This window comes from Alosa pseudoharengus, unplaced genomic scaffold, assembly GCF_046254945.1.
Source record: "Alosa pseudoharengus isolate Yale_2024_CS ecotype anadromous, Long Island Sound unplaced genomic scaffold, YU_APseudo_1.1 YU_APseudo_1.1_scf_1, whole genome shotgun sequence".
NCBI classification, from domain to species: Eukaryota; Metazoa; Chordata; class Actinopteri; order Clupeiformes; family Clupeidae; genus Alosa; species Alosa pseudoharengus.
In genome coordinates this window covers 3,411,619-3,432,268 of record NW_027468564.1, presented here as the reverse complement: position 1 = coordinate 3,432,268, position 20,650 = coordinate 3,411,619, and the positions used below count along the sequence as shown (strand labels likewise).

Here is a 20,650-nt window from a genome sequence, read left to right as displayed (position 1 = left end):
GGAGAGGGAGGTAGAGAAGGGAAGAGAGAGGAGGAGGTGGAGAAGAGAGGGAGGTAGAGAAGGGAAGAGAGAGGAGGTAGAGAGGAGGAGGAGAGAAGAGAGGGAGGTAGAGAGGAGGGAAGAGGGAGGTAGAGAGGAGGAGGTAGAGGAGAGAGGAGGAGGTAGAGAAGAGAGGGAGGTAGAGAAGGAAAGAGAGAGGAGGAGGTAGAGGAGAGAAGAGAGGGAGGTAGAGAAGGGAAGAGAGAGGAGGAGGTAGAGAGGAGGAGGTGGAGAAGAGAGGGAGGTAGAGAAGGGAAGAGAAGGGAAGAGAGAGGAGGTAGAGAGGAGGAGGAGAGAAGAGAGGGAGGTATACACTCTCAAAAATAGGGGTACGGTTGGGGTACATTTTTGTTCTTTTAGGTACAACTTTTGACCCTGTACCTTAAAGGGAACAAAATTGAGCCCCTAAAGTACTAATATGTACCGTTCCTGGATCATTAATGTACCTTTTCGCAAAGGGACCATATTTGTACCTAAGGGTACAAAAAGTACATGGCCTGCCACTCAAAAGTTGTTGGGGGAGGAGATTCGGGACGGGAGCAACCGTTATTTTCCCCCTCAACTTTGTTCATCTCACTCACCAAGAAATGGAGCAACTTTCAGTGAGGAGCTTGGTCTGAGAAAACACATGTGCAGGATGGAATAATCTTTGTGGAAGAGGAGGCAAAGCTATTCAGAGGTAAGGTGTAGTTGCAATTTATCAAAATGTGGTTTGTACATTGTAAATAGCCTACTGTTACAGTAATGGAGTCAGATTGTTGGCTTAAAGGCTAATATTAGCATTCGCTAGCAACTTAGCCTAGGTTAGCTATGAATTCAGATATTTTTAAATGGAGTTCAAACTCCTTCAATAATGCATGACTATCGTGATAAATGGTAAGGAAATGATTTGTGTGTGTGTTTTATCTACTATTTCCCATGTCAATGTTAAGTTTTTGTGGAAGCCATTAAAGCCAACTTTCACTAGCAATCATTATCCTAACTAGCTTAGCCCATAGATATATGAGCATATCCTAGCACTGTTAGCCATACATACTTGCTAACTTCCCTGAAAGGCTGGTTTAATATCAACGGTAGTGCAGGTGAAAGAAGCCTGGTAAGTGCATACATGCAGTAAGCATGATCACTCTCAACACTGTCATTTTGTTTAGGTGAAAATTAATTAGTTGAGTTGCCTATGTTCACCAGAACATCCTGGTTGTCATTGCTTATCTAGTTAGAAGCTAGAGGGAGCAACTCAGAACCATTCTATAATGTTATAAAGTTACTCAGAGCTTGATAATGGTCTAAAGTAAATCTAACGTTAATCCTTCTCACAGATACCCACCAAGGCAGAACATGGCCACTTGGAAGTAAGCTTACCTTTCCTAAAGGATCTAATGGCTACGTAAGTTACCCAACTTGGTGTTTTTTTTGTAATGGTATTTTTCTTATTGATGTTAAATACATATAGAAAAGTATTGCATAATAAATTATGCAAATTATAATAATACAGACAACTTTTAGATTTTTTTTTTGTCCAATAGCAATTTATATATTGGTTAAGATTATCTTTGTGCTATTTCATTGTTGTGTCATTTTGTTTAATTATATTATTCTATTGCATGGCATTTGTCTCTCAAACACATAGTGGAGCAGGCAGCTTTTGTTCATGAAGATACGGTGAAAAGGAGTAAGGAGAAGTTTGGGAGAGTCAGCCGGTCCATGGAACTTGTAATGACTCAACGCTGATCTATGCCAGGTGAGCAGATTCATATAGTTACATACATGTATTAGACAAGGTATTTTACACAATCTGTCTGAGGTTATTTATTTGTGTGGTTGAAAAAAATCTTATTCTGAGGTTTGTGTTTGCATTTTGCTTCCAACAGATGTAAAACCCCTGCTGTCATTGGTGAGGCTACCACTGCTATTGAAAATATGTGAACGTCCTGTAGATCAAGTAAGGTTCCAGTCTAAGTCAAAGTGGATATATGCAGAGGAACAGAAGTTGAAGAGGGGGAAAACAGCAGCCTCTACTGCTGTTGACCTTTACTTAGCACGCTCTCCTGAAGAATATGTTGGATTTCTGCCCGTTTTTGAAATTGAACTTTGGTGCCTTTTGAGACTCTTGCCTTTTTAGTGCCTCGCCTCATGATTGGAAGGATTGGAGTGTGTTTTCTGATTGATTGATTTATTGGTGAGGTAATGAACATTGTAACAATATATTGTACATTTTTACAGGCTTGCTAATATTTCCCAAAGGCTTGCACATTGTTTTCTGAGATACTACTCTAAAATGTCGCTATATGACTCATTACATCACACATATCGTTCACTCAATTCTATGGTGTATGCACTGTGAATGAGATCTAAGATCATAGCTACTAAGTTACTGCAAGGACTTTGTTAATTTTGCAACGTGTAATGGTTATGGCAAGCAGATACTGTATTTTCATCACTGTCACATACACGAGTATTAACATGAACTTGAAAGCATACAAGGTTTGTTGGAGTAATTACTAGCTCAAATATTGGTATTTTATAGATCATATAAAGGTGTTATTAGTGCTATCGTGCAAATTAATATATTTTTTTCCTTCTGCGTATAAACACAATGTGGCTATTCAGGCAAAATATTGTAAACCAAAGTGTTTTATTATTTACACTTACATTAAGAGTCATAACATGTTTTACGTGAATATGTATATTGATATGGATATAAGATATTTTGATGTTTTGATATGAATGTGTTTTTAATATGAACATGTTAACATTTATTGTACCTGTATTCATGTGAAGTATTGTGTGTAATATCCCCCCAGAATAAACATTTAAATGTACTTATTGGTTGTGCATATATTTTAGTTATACCACCTTAAATTTTCACTGGGGTTGTACCCTTGAAGTACAGAATAGTACCTTTTAAGGGTACTATGTGATAATGATATATACAGGTACATTTTAGTCATTGCAGGTACACAAGTGTACCTTGATGGGTACAGATGGCTAGGGTACACAAATGTACCTGCATTCATAGGTACAGTATTGTACTTCAAAAGGGTACTGCCCCAGCGACAAGCATTTGTACCGACTTAGGTACACACTGGTACTTCCATTTCTTAGAGTGTATAGGAGGAGGTGGAGAAGAGAGGGAGGTGGAGAGGAGGAGGTAGAGGAGGGAAGAGAGAGGAGGAGAGAAGAGAGGGAGGTGGAGAGTGTCGTTTTTAAGCGTGATGCCAGTGGGCGAGATGCTAATGGTCTAATCCGACTCCGACCGTCGATGATCTATGCTGGGCTGGAGCTAAAAGTGGTATCGTCAGACTCGGAGAACGGATGAGCTGGAGAAAGGTAAAACTCGAGAAAAAACAGTTTGACTTGAGGGGAGGTGGAAAATTAGCATATTTCTCCAAATGGTGGCTTAACCCTTCAAGTTGAGATCATATGGAACACAGATGGTACCATTCACCATATGGCATCTACAGTACTTGATTTGTTTGTTCTGACCATTGTTTTTAAATAGCAGTCTCTCTTTTCTTCATGTACCCAAAAACATTTATTTAATATGGAAATATTTTCAGCATTGGAATTTCCTGCAGAAGAACAAGGAACACCATCACATAATTTAATGTGTGTGTTCATTTCAAAAAGAAAACTACAGAATTAAATTAATTTAAAACTAGGCTCAATATAGTAAACCACACCCTGTTTAAGAGACCTTGGGGTTGCTAGGTTGTAGAGCAGCAGAGTGCAAGTGAAGTCCCACCCACTGATCTGTAATAGGTCTGTAGCAAGAGTGGGTTCCACCCCCTGGAAAAATGAGGAACTGCTTAGAATGAAAAATTATAATTTTTACATTATTCTAAGCAGGAACTGCTACACCTCCACTGGTCACGCCTACAGCGAATGTATAATGCACCCATGCTGGTGTGAAATCTCTGATGGTTTGATGGGAACATGACTCAGAGCAGCCTAGAAACAGAAGATATATTCGCTTCACTCAGAGAACCGAGGTTACAAAGTAACCACACATTCTCTATCACCGAGGTTACAAAAGTAACACATTCTCAACACTCCCTTTGTTGACTCTCGGTTCACAAACATTCTATTCACATATGTATGACTGTACTCCTTAACAGCACCATGTCCATGTGTTTTATTCAAGTTAAATTTAAAGAGATGGTGGTAATGGCGGACCACGAGTGGCACGCCACCGGCAGCATACCACCAGTGGTCCGCTATCTGCCAATCTGATCGATCGATCATTGATCATAATCTCCAAGGTGCATAATCCAGAGCACCATAGTGCCCCAAGCAAACTATTTACAAATATTTACTCGATGGTTCGAGTACTATAGTGTACTATAATATACTATAATATATGTACCTTACTATGCACAGAGAATCACAGGCTCAGTCCCTGCCTCAGTCATTGCAAGTGCCTCATGATTAATCACCCACTATGTGGATACTGTTTTCAGAATTGATTTAGATTGCTATTTAGTATAATTTGTATTTTAGTATATTTAGTATATTCTTTATCTTCTACTGTCCTTATTGCATAGTTGTGTTTTTTTATATTATATACTTTTAATGACTTTTTCTGCTATTAGTGAATGTGTGTGATGTCTGTAAGCTACTGAGACCTTGAATTTCCCCTTGGGGATCAATAAAGTATCTATCTATCTATCGTTGGCTACCGTATGCATTTATATCACAAATGTACACACTGTATAATCCATGTTTATGAAGCATTTTAATTAGTAAACTAGAAATAATTCATCATGAATAAATCCTTAATACCATAAAACAACTAAACAACTGTAACATACAGTTGATCCCAAAGTCATAGGCCTAGATAGATTTAATAATGATTTTCTCATAACAAATGTTTTCCCTTGCCCAATATGTTTTTGACTGCCATACGCCAAAAGGTTGTAAGAAAATGTGGTAAAAATATGGAATCAAAAACAAGTATTTTTAATAATTTTTACATTTTTATGAAAAATATCATGTCCAAAATTATTTGTACCCTTTTTTAAACAATGGAAACATTTTTTTATTTATTTACTACCACAGGGCTCTACATGGTTCTTATATCTCCAAGTCTCCACAATGCCTCTTATAGCTCTCCAAGTCTCCACAATGCCTCTGGAAAGCACTTTTCTAGCAGCAATCCAGGTATTGAGGCAGGAATGTTTTTGGCCATCACTCAGGTCTTGTAGTCCATTTTTTCAAGGATTCAGGTCTGGACTTCGACTGGGCCACTCCTAAGTGTTGATATTGTACTCTGTTAACCATTGAACCATTTGCCTTGTTTGTTTGAATCCAGAGGGATATTTTAAACATAACAATGGTGTTCAATCCATAATTCCTGCAAGCCTTTCCACACTGTTTACATGTATTAGGCTACTCCCCAGTGTGTATTAGCATGTGGGCTGTAAGATACGAAATTCGTGTAAATCCTTTCCCACACTGGCTGCAGTTATAAGGCTTTTTTCCCGTGTGTGTTTGCATATGGGTTTTAAGATTCGGAATTTGTGAAAAAGCTTTTCCACACTGGCCACATATGTGAGGTTTCTCTCCACTGTGCGTCATCATATGGGATTTAAGATGTGACGCAATTATAAAAGCTTTCCCACACTGGATACATTTATGAGGCCTCTCTCCAGTGTGAATCAGACTATGCACTTTAAGAGCTGAAAGATATGGAAAAGCTTTTCCACACTGGACACATTTATGAGGCATTTCTCCAGTGTGTGTTCGCATATGGGTTTTGAGATTCGGAAGTTGGGAAAATGCTTTTCCACAGTGAATACATTTATGAGATTTCTCTCCAGTGTGTATTAATATATGGGTTTTAAGGTGACCCATTAGTGAAAATCCTTTTCCACAATGAACACATTTATAAGGCTTCTCTCCAGTATGTACTAGCATATGGGTTTTTAGATGTGAAACTTGTGAAAAAACTTTTCCACAATGAACACATTCATGTTGTTTTTTTCGAGTACTCTGCCTTGGATTAACACCAACAGTGTGTGTTTGCTGGTGTTTCTTGAGTTCTCTCAGGGCTGTGAAACTCTTCCCGCAGACTGTGCAGTAGCGCAGCCTTCCTTTGAGTTGCAGTTTATCATTCTGTCCATGGATCTTCTGTTGTGGGTGTTCTGATTCACCTGGAAGAGTTACAAGGTGGATTTAGAATGACAGATAGACGTTCTATTATGACAGACAGATGTTCTATTATGACAGACACAAGTGGGTGTTCTAATACACCTGGAAGAGTTAAAGCATGTTCTGACAGGATCCAAGCAAGCAACTGTCTCGTAGCATTAAATGTTATCACTGTCTACACTAGGGTTGTGCCGATGGACGATATCATCGCAAAATACTTACTTCCCAGCAGATAATCGTGCTCTTGTTCATCATCATCTTCAATCTTCACTTCGATCTCCGCGGTTGTCTGTTGTGTTTCATTGCAGGTAACGCTGGACTCTGCAAAGTCCCAGTGAAGCTCTGCAAAGGGCTTTTCTTCTTCATCTGGACATGAAATCATGTGTCCATATTCCTCCTCTTTTATATCTCCTTGTTTCACCATCATACTGAGCTGGTCAATTTGCTGCATTTCAGTAATGTTACACTCCATCATTGGTCTCTTGTCAGCAGGCTTGCAATCCTCCAGAGGTGTGGGTGTTGCTTCAGGCTCTGAAGGCTCGTTCTGCTGCAAAATATTATTTGGTCACCACTAGTATCTGAAATTTCTCCATCTATCTATCTATCTATCAAAACAATACTTAAAAAACGCTTTGATAGTAAACTGCATTTTGGTACAAGATATATACAGCAAGAACAGACAACATTGTCTTCAGAATCTTATGAAAAGTGTCAGCCCCTAAGACTGTGCCCATTGCTCAAGCGTATGGTAATCTAATTTTAAACTAGATGTACCGCATAGCGGTACAAAATATGACCGCCGCTCAGTCCTGTACATCCGTTCCGCAAAAATAAATCACACTTCAATTTGTCTCCATATTTTACTCCATCCCCCACTCTTGAAACTTTTGTGTATGCTTGTTTGGCATGCCTGAGAGTGGCTGCACAGAAAGTAGTCTACTGGTGCTGAAAAGGTGAATAGATTGTAGAATAGCCAAAGAAGATGTAGCATTGTTATAAAACCTTTAAAATCTCTAAACAATCACAAGTAGGGCAGTTTATCATAGTTCATCCATTGCAACTGGATTGATGAAGGGTCACTTACACCTGTAGGCTACATTGTATTTGGGAAAAGCAAAAGGTATCAGCATAATGTTATTTATTTATTTATTTATTTATTTATTTATAAACAAAAACATCTCTGTCAGTTCCATGCCGTTTTCAACAGCTATCAAAAACAAAGGTCATTTTTGGATGGATGGATTTTTTTGTGAATGTTTCTTCTTCTACATAAGATTTTAGTCATCTTTAGTTCATGTAATACTTTATTGTCAATGCACAAATTAAGTAACAGTAGTCTGAAACGTTATTGTTAATGCAAAAATTAAGTAACAGTAGTCTGAAACGAAATGCTGTTTTACATCTAGTGGTGCAAATAACTGACATGTCCAAATGGGCCTTGATGAAATGCGTCGCTAGACTGTTCATACACATTTTAACGGGCAAAAGTTTAAGAGCTGTTGTCCGTTATTGTTCGTGCAAATATAGGCTGATTCATGTTCCCTTGCATTGTGTAACTGAGGTCCATGGCTAGTCTGGCTTTCACCAGACCAAGCTCAATCTTTTAAGAAATCAGGGGTTCACCAAGCCTAGTCCATAGGCACCCGATATTGTTCACGCTCTGGCTATTCTAAATGCAAAAATGCATCAGGGAGTTCCTAATAGAAAGCTGTTAGCTTCCCTAAGCTACAGGTAGGCTTATAAGGTAGGCCTATTTACAACATAAATTGTCAATAGGCTATGCTGGCGACACAAATAAAATCTCCTTTGGAAACCAATGGCTTACGCCTTACAGTATCAAGCGGACTTAAACTGCCATATCGTGGCGAAAAGTTGTAATAAAATTCACGCAGCTCCATGAGTCAAGGAAAGCGCGAATGAAGTAGCCACTTCTAAATGGGACCCACTACACAGTAGCTTAAAGGAACACGCCACCCAAAATCAGTAGTAATATATGTTCTTACCTTAACTTTCACGAGTTGAGTCATACCTCTCCCGTGCCGGTAGGTGCACTCAAACGCTCTGTTGCGCGGCGCGAATGTGTTAGCATGTTGCTATGCTAGCGGGCTCTGCCGTGGCCGTAGAGAGAGGAACATAGCAGTAATCAAACACCTCCACTTTTTCCCTACTTAAATACAGTTGCACGAGTAGTTGATAAAAATGTGTACGTCACACAACATGAAACGTAGCGATTTTCCAAGTGAATAAACATGAGAACTACAATGTGTGGCGCAATAGCACTTGGGAGTACTTCGACCTAGCGTGGTAATATTATTAACACCTAATTGTAGATCCTATCCACCACAGAGTTTAGAATCCATGCTGGATCGACCCTCAGCCTCTCCCTCCCCTCTGAGCGAGAGAGAGGCACACACACTAGAGATGCGCTGATGGGCTATTATTTCAACCATAACTGCATAGCAAAACTTATCATCCATCAGCCATCCATCAGCACCAAAGTTTGTTGTTTTAATGTAGGCTATATGGGTGATGCAGCGCTGCTGACGTGAGGCTAGAAAGCCCTTGCCTGTTCTAGAAAGACTGATCTAATGCAGCAAATATATTAAAAGGCTAAAGTCGTACATTGGCTAGGCTTATCCCCAGAATATCGGCAGCAAACTCAGTCTCTGTCGCGCAAAACAATCTCCAAATAAAACGCACATCGGCCTGTTGCCTATTCTGCCATGCAGCTAGTGACAATATATCGTCCAAAATGCTTGATTGCATTGCGTTCTCCACATTTTTAGCTAAATTTTCATGTACCACATCAGCATTTTTGTTCAGTGAATCTTTTGTAAATTGCTTTACAATTACCGTCGGGCCTATAGGCCTATTGCCTGGCTTGCCTCAGCTTCGGTCACGTCCTTTTACAATTTTATCATTGTAATAAAAAACGCAATTTGCCACATCATTTCAGCATGCTCCTGGCCTACTAATTAATGCCTATTCTACTTTATTTTTTGCAAAAAGAAAGAAATCCTTGATAAAATAACAAGTCATTCACATTATAGGCTACTTTACACACTGTTATGTCAGGTTGACTGACAAGCCTGTTCTGAAGACTCCCATTCATTTTGACTGCACGAGCGCGTCTTTTTCAGACAGACATCGCAATTCATTTTATAGCAGGCCATCGGACAAATATGACGCCTCGATATTAAAGAAACTCCGACTCCATTCATTCTGAAAGTCCACCGCACAACAGTGCAACGTGCATGTTCACATTTTTAGTAACAACCGCCAAACTTGCTTGCTTGCCTTACACATCTAAGTTTTCCGACTATTTTTCTTACCTTCTTTTTCCGCTGTGGATGTTATTGAGTTTGTAGAAGTTTTAGCTCTTACATTCTGAACATCTCGCACTGCCATCGCCCGATGTCATTTCTGAGTCATATCACTCTGTCTCTCTTTTAAATGCCTATTCCCTGAATGGTAGGCTAATATCTAAACAAAATAACCCAGGCAGTCTCATCTAGGATATAACACAGGTTGAAGTCAACGTCAAGTTGGTTCTATTTAGGGAGGTGAATGTGTGTAAACATCTGTAGATGACTCAGAAATGACATCGGAAGACAAGGAGTGAATAGTGGCAAGAGGCAAGCCGAAGTCTGCTGACAAGGGCCCGACGGTAATTGTAAAGCAATTTACAAAAGATTCACTGAACAAAAATGCTGATGTGGTACATGAAAATTTAGCTAAAAATGTGGAGAACGCAATGCAATCAAGCATTTTGGACGATATATTGTCACAAGCTACATGGCAGAATAGGCAACAGGCCGATGTGCGTTTTATTTGGAGATTGTTTTGCGCGACAGAGACTGAGTTTGCTGCCGATATTCTGGGGATAGGCCTAGCCAATGTACAACTTTAGCCTTTTAATATATTTGCTGCATTAGATCAGTCTTTCTAGAACAGGCAAGGGCTTTCTAGCCTCACGTCAGCAGCGCTGCATCACCCATATAGCCTACATTAAAACAACCAACGGATGGTGGGCGGGTGCGTTTTGAAAATTGGTCAACAAACTTTGGTGCTGATGGATGGCTGATGGATGATAAGTTTTGCTATGCAGTTATGGTTGAAATAATAGCCCATCAGCGCATCTCTAGTGTGTGTGCCTCTCTCTCGCTCAGAGGGGAGGGAGAGGCTGAGGGTCGATCCAGCATGGATTCTAAACTCTGTGGTGGATAGGATCTACAATTAGGTGTTAATAATATTACCACGCTAGGTCGAAGTACTCCCAAGTGCTATTGCGCCACACATTGTAGTTCTCCTGTTTATTCGCTTGGAAAATCGCCACGTTTCATGTTGTGTGACGTACACATTTTTATCAACTACTCGTGCAACTGTATTTAAGTAGGGAAAGTGGAGGTGTTTGATTACTGCTATGTTCCTCTCTCTACGGCCACGGCAGAGCCCGCTAGCATAGCAACATGCTAACACATTCGTGCCGCGCGACAGAGCGTTTGAGTGCACCTACCGGCGCGGGAGAGGTATGACTCAACTCGTGAAAGTTAAGGTAAGAACATATATTACTACTGATTTTGGGTGGCGTGTTCCTTTAAGGTGTGTTGCTAAAGCAGCCATAATGAAATTAAGGTGTCATTGTTTGGATACTTCACACACACGTGCTTTTTAATTTCACAGACTACAACTACCAAGCTGGAATCAAAGCACATCGATTTCCCTCTCACACCCTGCACGCACTTAAAACAAAATAAACAGGCGTCTCAGTCTCACGCATGTATAGGCAAAACTGTATCAGACCGGTGTAACGTTGGTAAATCTTCCATTGCACAGAATGATTTTTGTAGCACGTGCAACAAATGACAGTCGAAAGATACAATTACAGTGCTGCTATCAATTTGCTTGGTATAACCGCATTTATAGTTTTCTACAAACGCAATCAATTAAATTTGCCTCCATCACTCAACCAACGCTAACGGTAACATTACCTAGGTCCTTATTGATATTATAAGATTAACGCACCTGCAGTAAAAACCAAGCATGTCCGATAAACATCCTCAGATTTATTTCGGCTTCAAGAAGAAATGGGAATTACATTTCATGTGAACATCATCCTATCCTTATTAGACGTTCTCTGCGGTAAACTATAGTCCTTGTAGGAAGCGTCCATTGTTATTCCAACCCACGTTTAACGGTTGTGGCTAGATGGGATACAGCTAAGAACGGAAGTTACGTAACAGACAGTGAAATATCGCAAAATCTCGACGAGGGCTCTGGTGTTACTATAACGATGGCAGCTTTCTTCTCGTCGTACAGGAGTTTTGAGAAGTACCTCTGTGATTACGAGGAAGAAGCCATGACTAAGTTTACAGTCTTAACTAAAGACTGCAGTTTTGGTCAGGACAGTGAGTTCAGCTAAAAAAAATGTCCATTTTTAAATCTATAGTCTAGCTGTTAGCTTAGCATTGTATGCGCGAGTTTGTGTGTGTGTGTGTGCGCGCGTCTCCCTCTCCCTCCTGTGTCATATAATGTGTCATATAAAGGCCAATGTTATTATGTAAGCAACTTAAAAACTTAAAATTCAGATTGACAGAATCTCCTGTTTTGAGTGTGTTTGTGTTTTTTTAGAAGTGGGGTTTGTTGGTTTGTAGTGGACACCTTCTGCTAACCAGTGCCTAAGGCTGCAGATTAACTGTAACTCTTTTCTGTGAGGATGGACACTGGTTTTCAGCGGCCCTCACAACCCCACACCACCACCCCACCCCTTCCTGTGAGGATGGACACTGGTTTGCAGCGGCCCTCACAACCCCACACCACCACCCCACCCCACCCCTTCCTGTGAGGATGGACACTGGTTTGCAGCCACCACCCCACCCCTTTCAAGTGTGCATATTGTATATAGTTCTCTGCAAACCTATGGTGGCATCATGCCTTCAGTGTACATATTGTATATAGTTCTCTGCAAACCTATGGTGGCATCATTCCTTCAGTGTGCATATTGTATATAGTTATCTGCAAACCTACTGTATGGTGGCATCATGCCTTCAGTGTGCATATTGTATATAGTTCTCTGCAAACCTATGGTGGCATCATGCCTTCAGTGTGTCTTAAACAACCACACATAAAATGTATTATATTATATTGATATTTTATTGTATTTTTCTAAATGCATACTTGACTGTAGATAGATTTATGAGTAAAGTTACCAACACAGGAAATGTTCTATTTTGTCTTTATTATTTTGTCAGAATGCACCAGAATGCTTTGTCTGTATGTGAAAATCACAAACCCCACCCCCCTAAAATTAAATGAAATCATATTGGACATATTGTGACTCTCTAACTCTTATCTTATGTAGCTGTAGAAGCAAGTCTCTGATGTTTATGTTTCTGTTTCTGCACTACAATGGTACTGTTACCACACTGCACATAACTGTGCTGTACATATCTGTCCATATGGTTCATACCATATTTATTCAGTTTTTATTATAATATATTCTGTTCACTGCATATATCTATATGATTCATAATGGTACTGCCAATACATTGCACATATATGTAAGCCTACATGTTGTGTTCTCTACAGATGGAGTCGAGTCTCCGTGCAGAAGTAGATATTGCATGCCAGGTTTCAAAAGTTACGATCTCAGTCCAATCGTTAGCAGCTCCATCACAGCAAGTTATGGTCCATCCCCAAAGGGAAATGACAGTGTTCGTTGTGCAATTGAAGCAACTCTTTCACAACGATCCATAAAAATAGTTTTAAAAATAGTTTTCATTTATGACACGGATATCCATGGCTGAGACGTCTTTAGATCGTCTTTAATTATAAGTTCTCGTAACGCAGGGTAAACTTAAACTTACATGTCCATATATATTATACTTCTTTGGGACACCCGTGATCATAACTAAACTATTTATTTTGTAATAGTATTTCTAGCATGAATTTATAACATAAAAGTGATGTTAATGTTCGCAAAATAGCTATTTTTCTTTTCTTTCGTTTCCTTTGGAATATCCACGATCGCTTCCTACTTCCTGTCCTGAGCGGCGAGATTTCACTATCTGTTACGTAACTTCCGTTCTTAGCTGTATCCCATCTAGCCACAACCACGTTTAACTTCCAACAAAATTACGTCTCACTGCAACGATGCGCCATCTAGTGGACAAACGACTACTTATCGCCAATACTGGAAATGCAGCCATGATGATGGTGATGAATATTTATTATGGCTTTCTTTTAATTCTACTGAATTTGTAATTATGTATCGGCCGTTCTAATACCGATAGTATGTGGGTGCCTGTGTGTGTGTGCATGTGTATATGTGTGCACCGCCATCTACAGGCCAATGAGTGTACAGTCACTAAATGTACACATAATCTAATTTTTTTAAGACCCCCCCATGGATGAAATTCTACGAAACTTGGCATACCCCCAGAGAATGCCAGGTCAATCATACACATAAAATTTGGTGCAGTTCTGAACATCTTAACTGAAGATAGGGGCGATTAAAGCAGAATAATATTGCATTTTCATTTTTTACCGGGGGGGTGCAAATCACAAATGAGTGATTATGGGCCAGATTAATGTGGGCCCTTGAGACCAACATACCATAAAAGATTCTTCATCCTCGGTGCCACGGTTCAGGTAGTTATTTAGGAAAAACTGCTTTTTTTGCGGTTCGGGGGGCCCAGCACGGGGGGGGACTGGACCCCGGGGACGAAACGAAATTTTTCCGTAAAAGTCTAGTGGGGCTACATACACACCAAATTTCATGTGCCCCGGTGGTTCGGTGTCCCGGGTATCGTTGACCAAAAATTCAGGAAGTAGATGACGGGGGGGGGGGGGGGACTTTGACAATCCCTATATGACGGCGGTCATAATTATCAGTGTAATGAGATTCAAAAACAAGATACAACACAATGTATAAAGGAACAAAGTTTACTTACACAATTAATCGGATGGATTAGACCAATAATTAGTAAGGAACAACAATATTTAACCGTAATTTCCTGTTAAATTAAAAAGAGATATACAGCTATATACAAAACTCACCAGTTTCTTAGTGGAGTGCCTGGTGTTTTTCTGGTCCACGGTTGTGCGTCCTCTGACCGAAAGGTCGTGGCGCTTCAGGAATCGGTCCAGCCAGCCAGCACTCGCAGCAAAACTCTCCCCATCCATGCAGCCACTTCCTGTTGCATACAATTCTTTTGCCTTGGTCCTGATCATTTTATGTGAGAGTCTGAGATGCTTTGCGTGCATGCTGTGGATCCACTCGGACACGGCCAGCTCCAGTTCTTCACTGGCCTTCTTCCTCCCTCCGCCTCGCAGTCTGGCCCTTTTGTAGTCCTCCTCAGACAGACGTTCCAGTTCAGTTTTAATTTTACGCCATTCTCGCACCCTCTTTGGATCAACCGAGAAATGTCTTGCAGCTGCTTCTCCCGAATTTTGTTCGGCAAATTTGACAACGGTCAGCTTAAATGCCAAATCATACTTCTTTCTCTTTGTCATCATGGTGGTAGACCTGTTGAGAGAAAAGCATTTTTAAAAACTGAAGACTAAACAAAGAACGTTTGTGAACCTCTTTGTTGTGTTGCCAGCATAATACAAGCAAGTAGCCTATCCTACCCTTGACATTACATCAGGGCTCTACACTAACATGGAGCAAAGACAAAAATGTGGGCGCAGAGTCAGTTCGGTACTTAATTTACACATAATCTAACATTACACTGCAGCTAACAGTTAAACATGCCAGTGCACCAATTGCGAAGATTAAAAATGACTGACGACATTTACAGGAAACAAGATTTTAAAGAATATTAGTGCCTACTTTATTTTCAGTCCGTTCTATTTTTCTACATTTTGTTAATATAAAATAGTATAAAGCATTGATATATTTGCATTTAGCCTGTATATCAAGTATCCTGCCAAATGTAGGCTAATTTATTTATTTGTGAATCCATCTGTAGCTAATCCAGATATGCTGTTGACCTATCTGACTGCATATATGCCTAATACTACTACTAAAACAGTCCATTTTCTCTTTCACAAAACCCAACATAGTCTAATTAAGGATATTTATTTTTATTTGAAATATTTGCGTAGATGGGGACAGTATTCACCTGCTGCCTGATGTGCTCTCTGTCTGCTGTCTAGTTGTCCATTCAGGCTCTGAAGGCTCGTTCTGACCCACGTGTAGAGAGACGGTCTGCCGGTCTGAGAGCGAGTCGGCCATTTTGTCCGCTGGTTTACCTGGGAGCTCCACTATCGGACCCTGGAGCATTTCAAATAAAATACAAAACAAAGTTCAAACAATGTTCTACAACCCAAATAATAGAACATGTTATCATCCCATGACAAGATATATACAGCAAGAACAGAAAACATTGGCTTAAGCAATGTGGAGAAATCTTATGCCCCTAATGCGTCTTGCATACTCGACGTTCCTGACCAGTAGCGCGACAATGTGGCGTCAAAATGACTTAGATCTCTCCTCTGCCGCACCAGGATTTTGGCCTGGTAGCGCATGGTAGCACACCACTATTTTTTTCAGCTGAGCGCGCCAAACCGGAAACCGGAATATGGACTAGTTCGAAGGCAAGCGAGAGTTGCAGTTCAGAGGACTGTTTTGTTACAGTCGTGAATTAATAGTTTGGTGGATAAGTTAACAAAGTTACCAGCGAGAGTCGCAACACATGGAATTAAGGAAAAGATTTGGAAAAGATTTATTTTCAACCAAAGGATATCTACTAAGACCTGAACAAAATCTCTTTCCACTTTAGGAAATTATAAACTCAGCCAGCTGCTAGCTAGCTAGCTAAAATGTTTAAATTATTAAAATTTCCCTCAGGATGACTAAAGTATCTATCTATCTGCACACACCTTGGAAACTAGATGGTAATGATGATGGATGGTAGTTGTGAATAGCAGCAACCGAAGTCTGAAGTACCATCACAGAAGCTAGCAAGCAGGGGCGTCATGCAAGCCAAAATTCAGAGGGGGCACAATCAGGCAATTTTTTTTTCGGGGGGGGGTGTCATGTTAGAGGGGGGCCGGAGATTTCTCCCCCTGGAAATTTTGAAATTCTGGCTGCTAAACATACCATTTCAATGCAGTTTGGAAGGGACAGAAATACCTTAACAGAGCAAGCAGCAACCCTCATCTATCTGAGGACTAAGATAAAGTATCTATTTTTGTAAGTTAATGTAAAACACATAGGTTGGTGAAAGAACTGTAAGCTCAAATTCAGCTCATTAAAGTGTAAGCTCATTAAAGCATGTTTAGACACACATTTACACTTAGGCGTACTACACATGATTTTAAAAACAGTACCATTGCCGTTATGATGATTTGATTGATATGTGACCCAAGAACAATCTTACATTAAAAAAGTTGCTGAGGTCTGACTTTGTGGTGCTCAGAAATTAAATTAGTTTAATTAATTCATGTGATGAAGGACTTTGAATGAAGTTTGACAGGTTTCAGTGCTGAGTAAGGTTAACACTAAATATTTGAATATTTTACTACTAGTAATATATTTTTCATTACCATTATGGCAAGCAATAGGCTAGGCCTACCTCATTTGTAAGTTGCTACCTGCAAATCATGAGCAAGTGACCTGATAACCTAAGTTATGAGCACATGAGAGAGTATTATACTTTCTTGCCCTCTACATCACGGTCATAGCGATCCTATTTAAATAAAACAGCTTTAGGCCTCCTTTTAAAAGGGTATCCCTTTTCACTACATGGATTAGCTGCCACATACGTGAAGAGAACAAGTGGAGATTGAGAAACATCCAACGCAATGCCTTGGTAGGCCTAATGTTATTAGGTTGGATTTTGTAGTCACTGCAAATTTAACACCCTTGTTTCTATGAAACTGGAAACAATTGAACCAGGAGACTTTGCCAAATATTTGTAATATGTGTAAGAGTAGCCTAGGCTATGTTACACTGACACCATGTAGGCTAACGTTAACGTAATGCTTTGAATTCGCGGCCAACATCAAATCCATAGTTCTAACTATTTGATCGCCGAGTCAAAATTTCCTGGTCAACCACAAATAATTCCACTACTTTTTATTGCTTAGCTAGACTGCTTACCACTTCAACACCATTGACTGTATCTGTTTAAACTGTAACTGTAACAGTTCAACTGTTCAAACTGTAGCGTTAACTGTAACAGTTCAACACAAGCAAAACATTGCGAGCTCAATGAACGCGTGGGTTGTTACGGGAACATACACAGACACCAATTTTAGGAAAAGGGCTTCAGCCGGTCTTCAGCTATTTTGGTACGGTTTATTACACATCCAGAAGAATGCATTTGAGTCGTTATAGGCTCTGGCATATTATGGAGCATAATAGGAACAAAGTTATGATCAAAAAAATTATCAGGGAGGAAAAATCCGAGGGGGCACGTGCCCCCTTTATTTCAATGGGCATGACGCCACTGCTAGCAAGTGTTTTTTTACTGCAGCTTCTTCTACTGTGTAACGTAGGCAGCGATAGCCTTTTCACAACAGCGACGCCTCTGTTCAGGAGAATATTGCAACTAGTGTCGCGCCACCATGCGCGAGTATAAATGGTTACAGCGCTCCCGTGACGTCACATTGTCGCGCTACAGGTCGGGATTGGCAAGTATGTAGAAGCCTTAAGACTATAATAAGAGGGGATGCATCCCCTCTATTGAAATCCGAAAACTTATTACAGTGCATGAAAATGCACTGTACTGTTCTTCCTAGGCAACTTCTTCTTATTATTATTATTCCGCTTACCACTTTTTCTAGACGCAATTTCTCTTGAACAGTTTAACTTAGAAACTTCATTCAAACTTTGTAACGTAGGTCTTCAAACAGATCGGGTTGCTATGTCTTTTCAACTTTGAAACTTTTATACTTTTTAAACTATTAAAGAAAAACTTTTTAAAATTCCCCATAGACTTAACATTGCCGATTATGACATCATAATACGGCCATTAAGCAATTAGAATCCTATGGCAGGTGTTCAGACCACCTGCAGCCTCAGGCTTTAAGCATACAATCTGGGTCAATTAAGACTACACATCCTATTCAACTGTTTCCTCTGCCCAAAACTGTTTCAAAATAAAAGTCCTCACTACAATAATCCACTGTTAAACAATGTAACCCATTAAACTACTGAACTTTTTACATTCAACTTTTAAACGGTCTACTTTTAAACTATCATTAAACTATCTATCTATTAAACTAGCTGTCTATCAACAACTTTTAAACTATCTACATTCAACTTTTAAACTATATACATTCACTAGCTGTCTATCAACAACTTTTAACTTGTCATCAACTATGTCAACACTTTTCATCAACTATGACTCCTACCCACTGTAGCTAGTTAGCATGGTTAGCAAAGTTAGCATGTTAGCATTGCTAACATTCTTAACATTTTTAGCAAAACTGCTAAAAATGATTAGCTAGGTTAGCTAAGTCACATGGTTAGCATAGTTAGCATGCTAGCATGCTAGTTAGCATTTTTAGCAAAACTGCTAAAAATTATTAGCTAATGCTGCTTTCGAGATGTCATGTAAATCCGCCGCCCGAGTTGCTCTGACGCGTAAACGTGATGTAATTGCCACTTATAGTGTTCCAAATGCGTCTTTAGGCATTTGCTACAGGACGAGTTGGAAAGAACATGGACGCCACCAGTGCAGCAGCTGCCATGCTAATGCTGGACGTTTTCCTAGAACATGAGAACAAGCTCATAGCTCATCTAAACAAGCTCCTGGAGCTCCAGAAAGAGGCGACAGAAGTAGAAAATAGAATACGAAAACGGTACGTTCACATTTCAGTATGTTTGGTCGTGTACAGACTTGTTTGCATCGTTATAAAAATGCATTTTTAACTCGAAGGCTAGCAACTAGCTACCAGTATGCTAAAAACAATAGCGACGTGACTTGTCTGTGAGTGTTGATCTGCTTCTAGTATTCTATGCAACGCATATCTTCTAACATCTTTAGAAGAAAATGCATTTTAGAAGCTGGATGTGAAGAACACCGTCTTGGATGTCCAAAAGAGGAAGATGAAAACGACTAAGAAGTGGTGTTCTAGCAAAGTTTTGGCAAAACCAAAGACAAAGTTAAATATATGCTTCTATCAACATTGTGTTGGTTGTATTACGTATATGACGTGTCTTGCTGACACTATTCCTGTGTTTTGTAATAAAAGTGTTAAACCTTACATTTTATGTTTCTTTATTTATAAATCAGTATAATGAGGGGGACATGGAAAGGCTTGTGTCGCACAGTAATCACATTGTAGAACCATATAAAGCCATTCCAATGAATGTGTATGAAAATGTCACATTCCAGACTCAAAATGGGCTATTTGCACCTGTTATTTTTAAAAGGCATAAGCACTTAAGTCTGTGTGTGCATCAGAAAAGGTCACATTCCAGACTCAATGGGCCATACAGTGGCAGTGTCATGCCACTCTTATGTAGATACATACCATTATGAAATCCTTCCAGCTTCATCACACCTACTTACAATTAATGTTTCTGTCATTATAGACCAGTCTATTTAATGGGGGGAAATGGAAAGTTCACATTCCAGACTCAATGGACCATACAGTGGCATTGTCATGGCACTCTTATGTAGATACATACCATTATGAAATCCTTGGCCACAACTTTGCACTGACATGGTTCACACTATCTGCGGGTGTGATGGCTCATATGATTTATGGGTGTGATAACAATGCAAGGTATCCTTTGCATGACTGCAGTGAGGTGCCTTTGTAACTAAACACACTTGGGTGACATATAAACACTCAGGCTTGGATAAGTTACACAATATGTGTTTATTTTGAATAAAAAAGTTACAACAATAACAAAAGTGCAAAATAAGATAACAACACAAAAGGTTAATTTAAGTTAAAAAAATAGAAAGTTTAAATAGTACCAAATGTTACAAAAAAAGTCAAAAAATAGTCAAAAAATCTTCACAAATCTTCCCGCCTCTCCACCATCCTGCTGGACAACTCATCGCCCTCATCTCAGTCCTCATCTCCGCCAGGGTCTGTTCATGGCTCCGTGCAAGCCTCTGTGCAGCAGTCAGCAGATGTGTGTCAGCAGAATCAGACCTCTCGAGGTAGGCCAAGAGGCCATCCTCGAGCCTCTGCCGATTCGGCGCCCTCGGGGTGCCAGAGGGTCTGGTGGAGACGCGAGCTGGAGTGCGCCTGGCTGAGGGTGAAGCTGGAGATGGAGAAGAGGAGCTGGTGGACTGCACTGGAGAGGGAGCTCTGCCAGAGGGTGTGGTGGGGTCACGAACTGGTGTTCGCCTGGCTGATGGTGAAGCTGGAGAAGAGGATGGTGAAGATGGAGAAGAGGAGCTGGTGGACTGCACTGGAGAGGGAGCCGATGAGGGATTCGAGTGTGGTACGCTGGACCGCCTCAGAGCCTCAGGAAAATAAACACAATACA

At 40.1% G+C, this 20,650-nt stretch overlaps 1 protein-coding gene and 2 long non-coding RNA genes across 5 annotated transcripts in view; 2 read left to right on the top strand and 1 right to left on the bottom strand.

The window, feature by feature from the left end:
• Positions 1-638: 638 nt before the first annotated feature.
• On the top strand, positions 639-2,861 carry LOC143121207 (uncharacterized). The gene is made up of 4 exons (XR_012986435.1): positions 639-718; positions 1,359-1,426; positions 1,670-1,780; positions 1,911-2,861. It is a non-coding gene; the product is annotated as an uncharacterized LOC143121207 (long non-coding RNA).
• A 2,382-nt stretch (positions 2,862-5,243) lies between these two features.
• The window catches only part of LOC143120928 (uncharacterized), a 30,777-nt gene continuing 15,370 nt past the window's right edge, over positions 5,244-20,650 (bottom strand). For 2 of the 3 annotated variants that reach the window (XM_076281405.1, XM_076281407.1), the window contains 4 exons: positions 15,315-15,466; positions 14,248-14,716; positions 6,412-6,736; positions 5,244-6,191 (listed from right to left, as the gene is read on the bottom strand). In XM_076281405.1, the coding sequence (XP_076137520.1) occupies positions 5,428-6,191; positions 6,412-6,736; positions 14,248-14,716; positions 15,315-15,466 (1,710 nt within the window). In that variant the 3' untranslated portion in view covers positions 5,244-5,427. The remainder of the gene's footprint in view (positions 6,192-6,411; positions 6,737-14,247; positions 14,717-15,314; positions 15,467-20,650) is intronic. The other variant, XM_076281406.1, reaches the window with a different exon arrangement.
• On the top strand, positions 18,846-19,407 carry LOC143121215 (uncharacterized). Its single transcript, XR_012986440.1, has 2 exons — positions 18,846-19,002; positions 19,205-19,407. It is a non-coding gene; the product is annotated as an uncharacterized LOC143121215 (long non-coding RNA).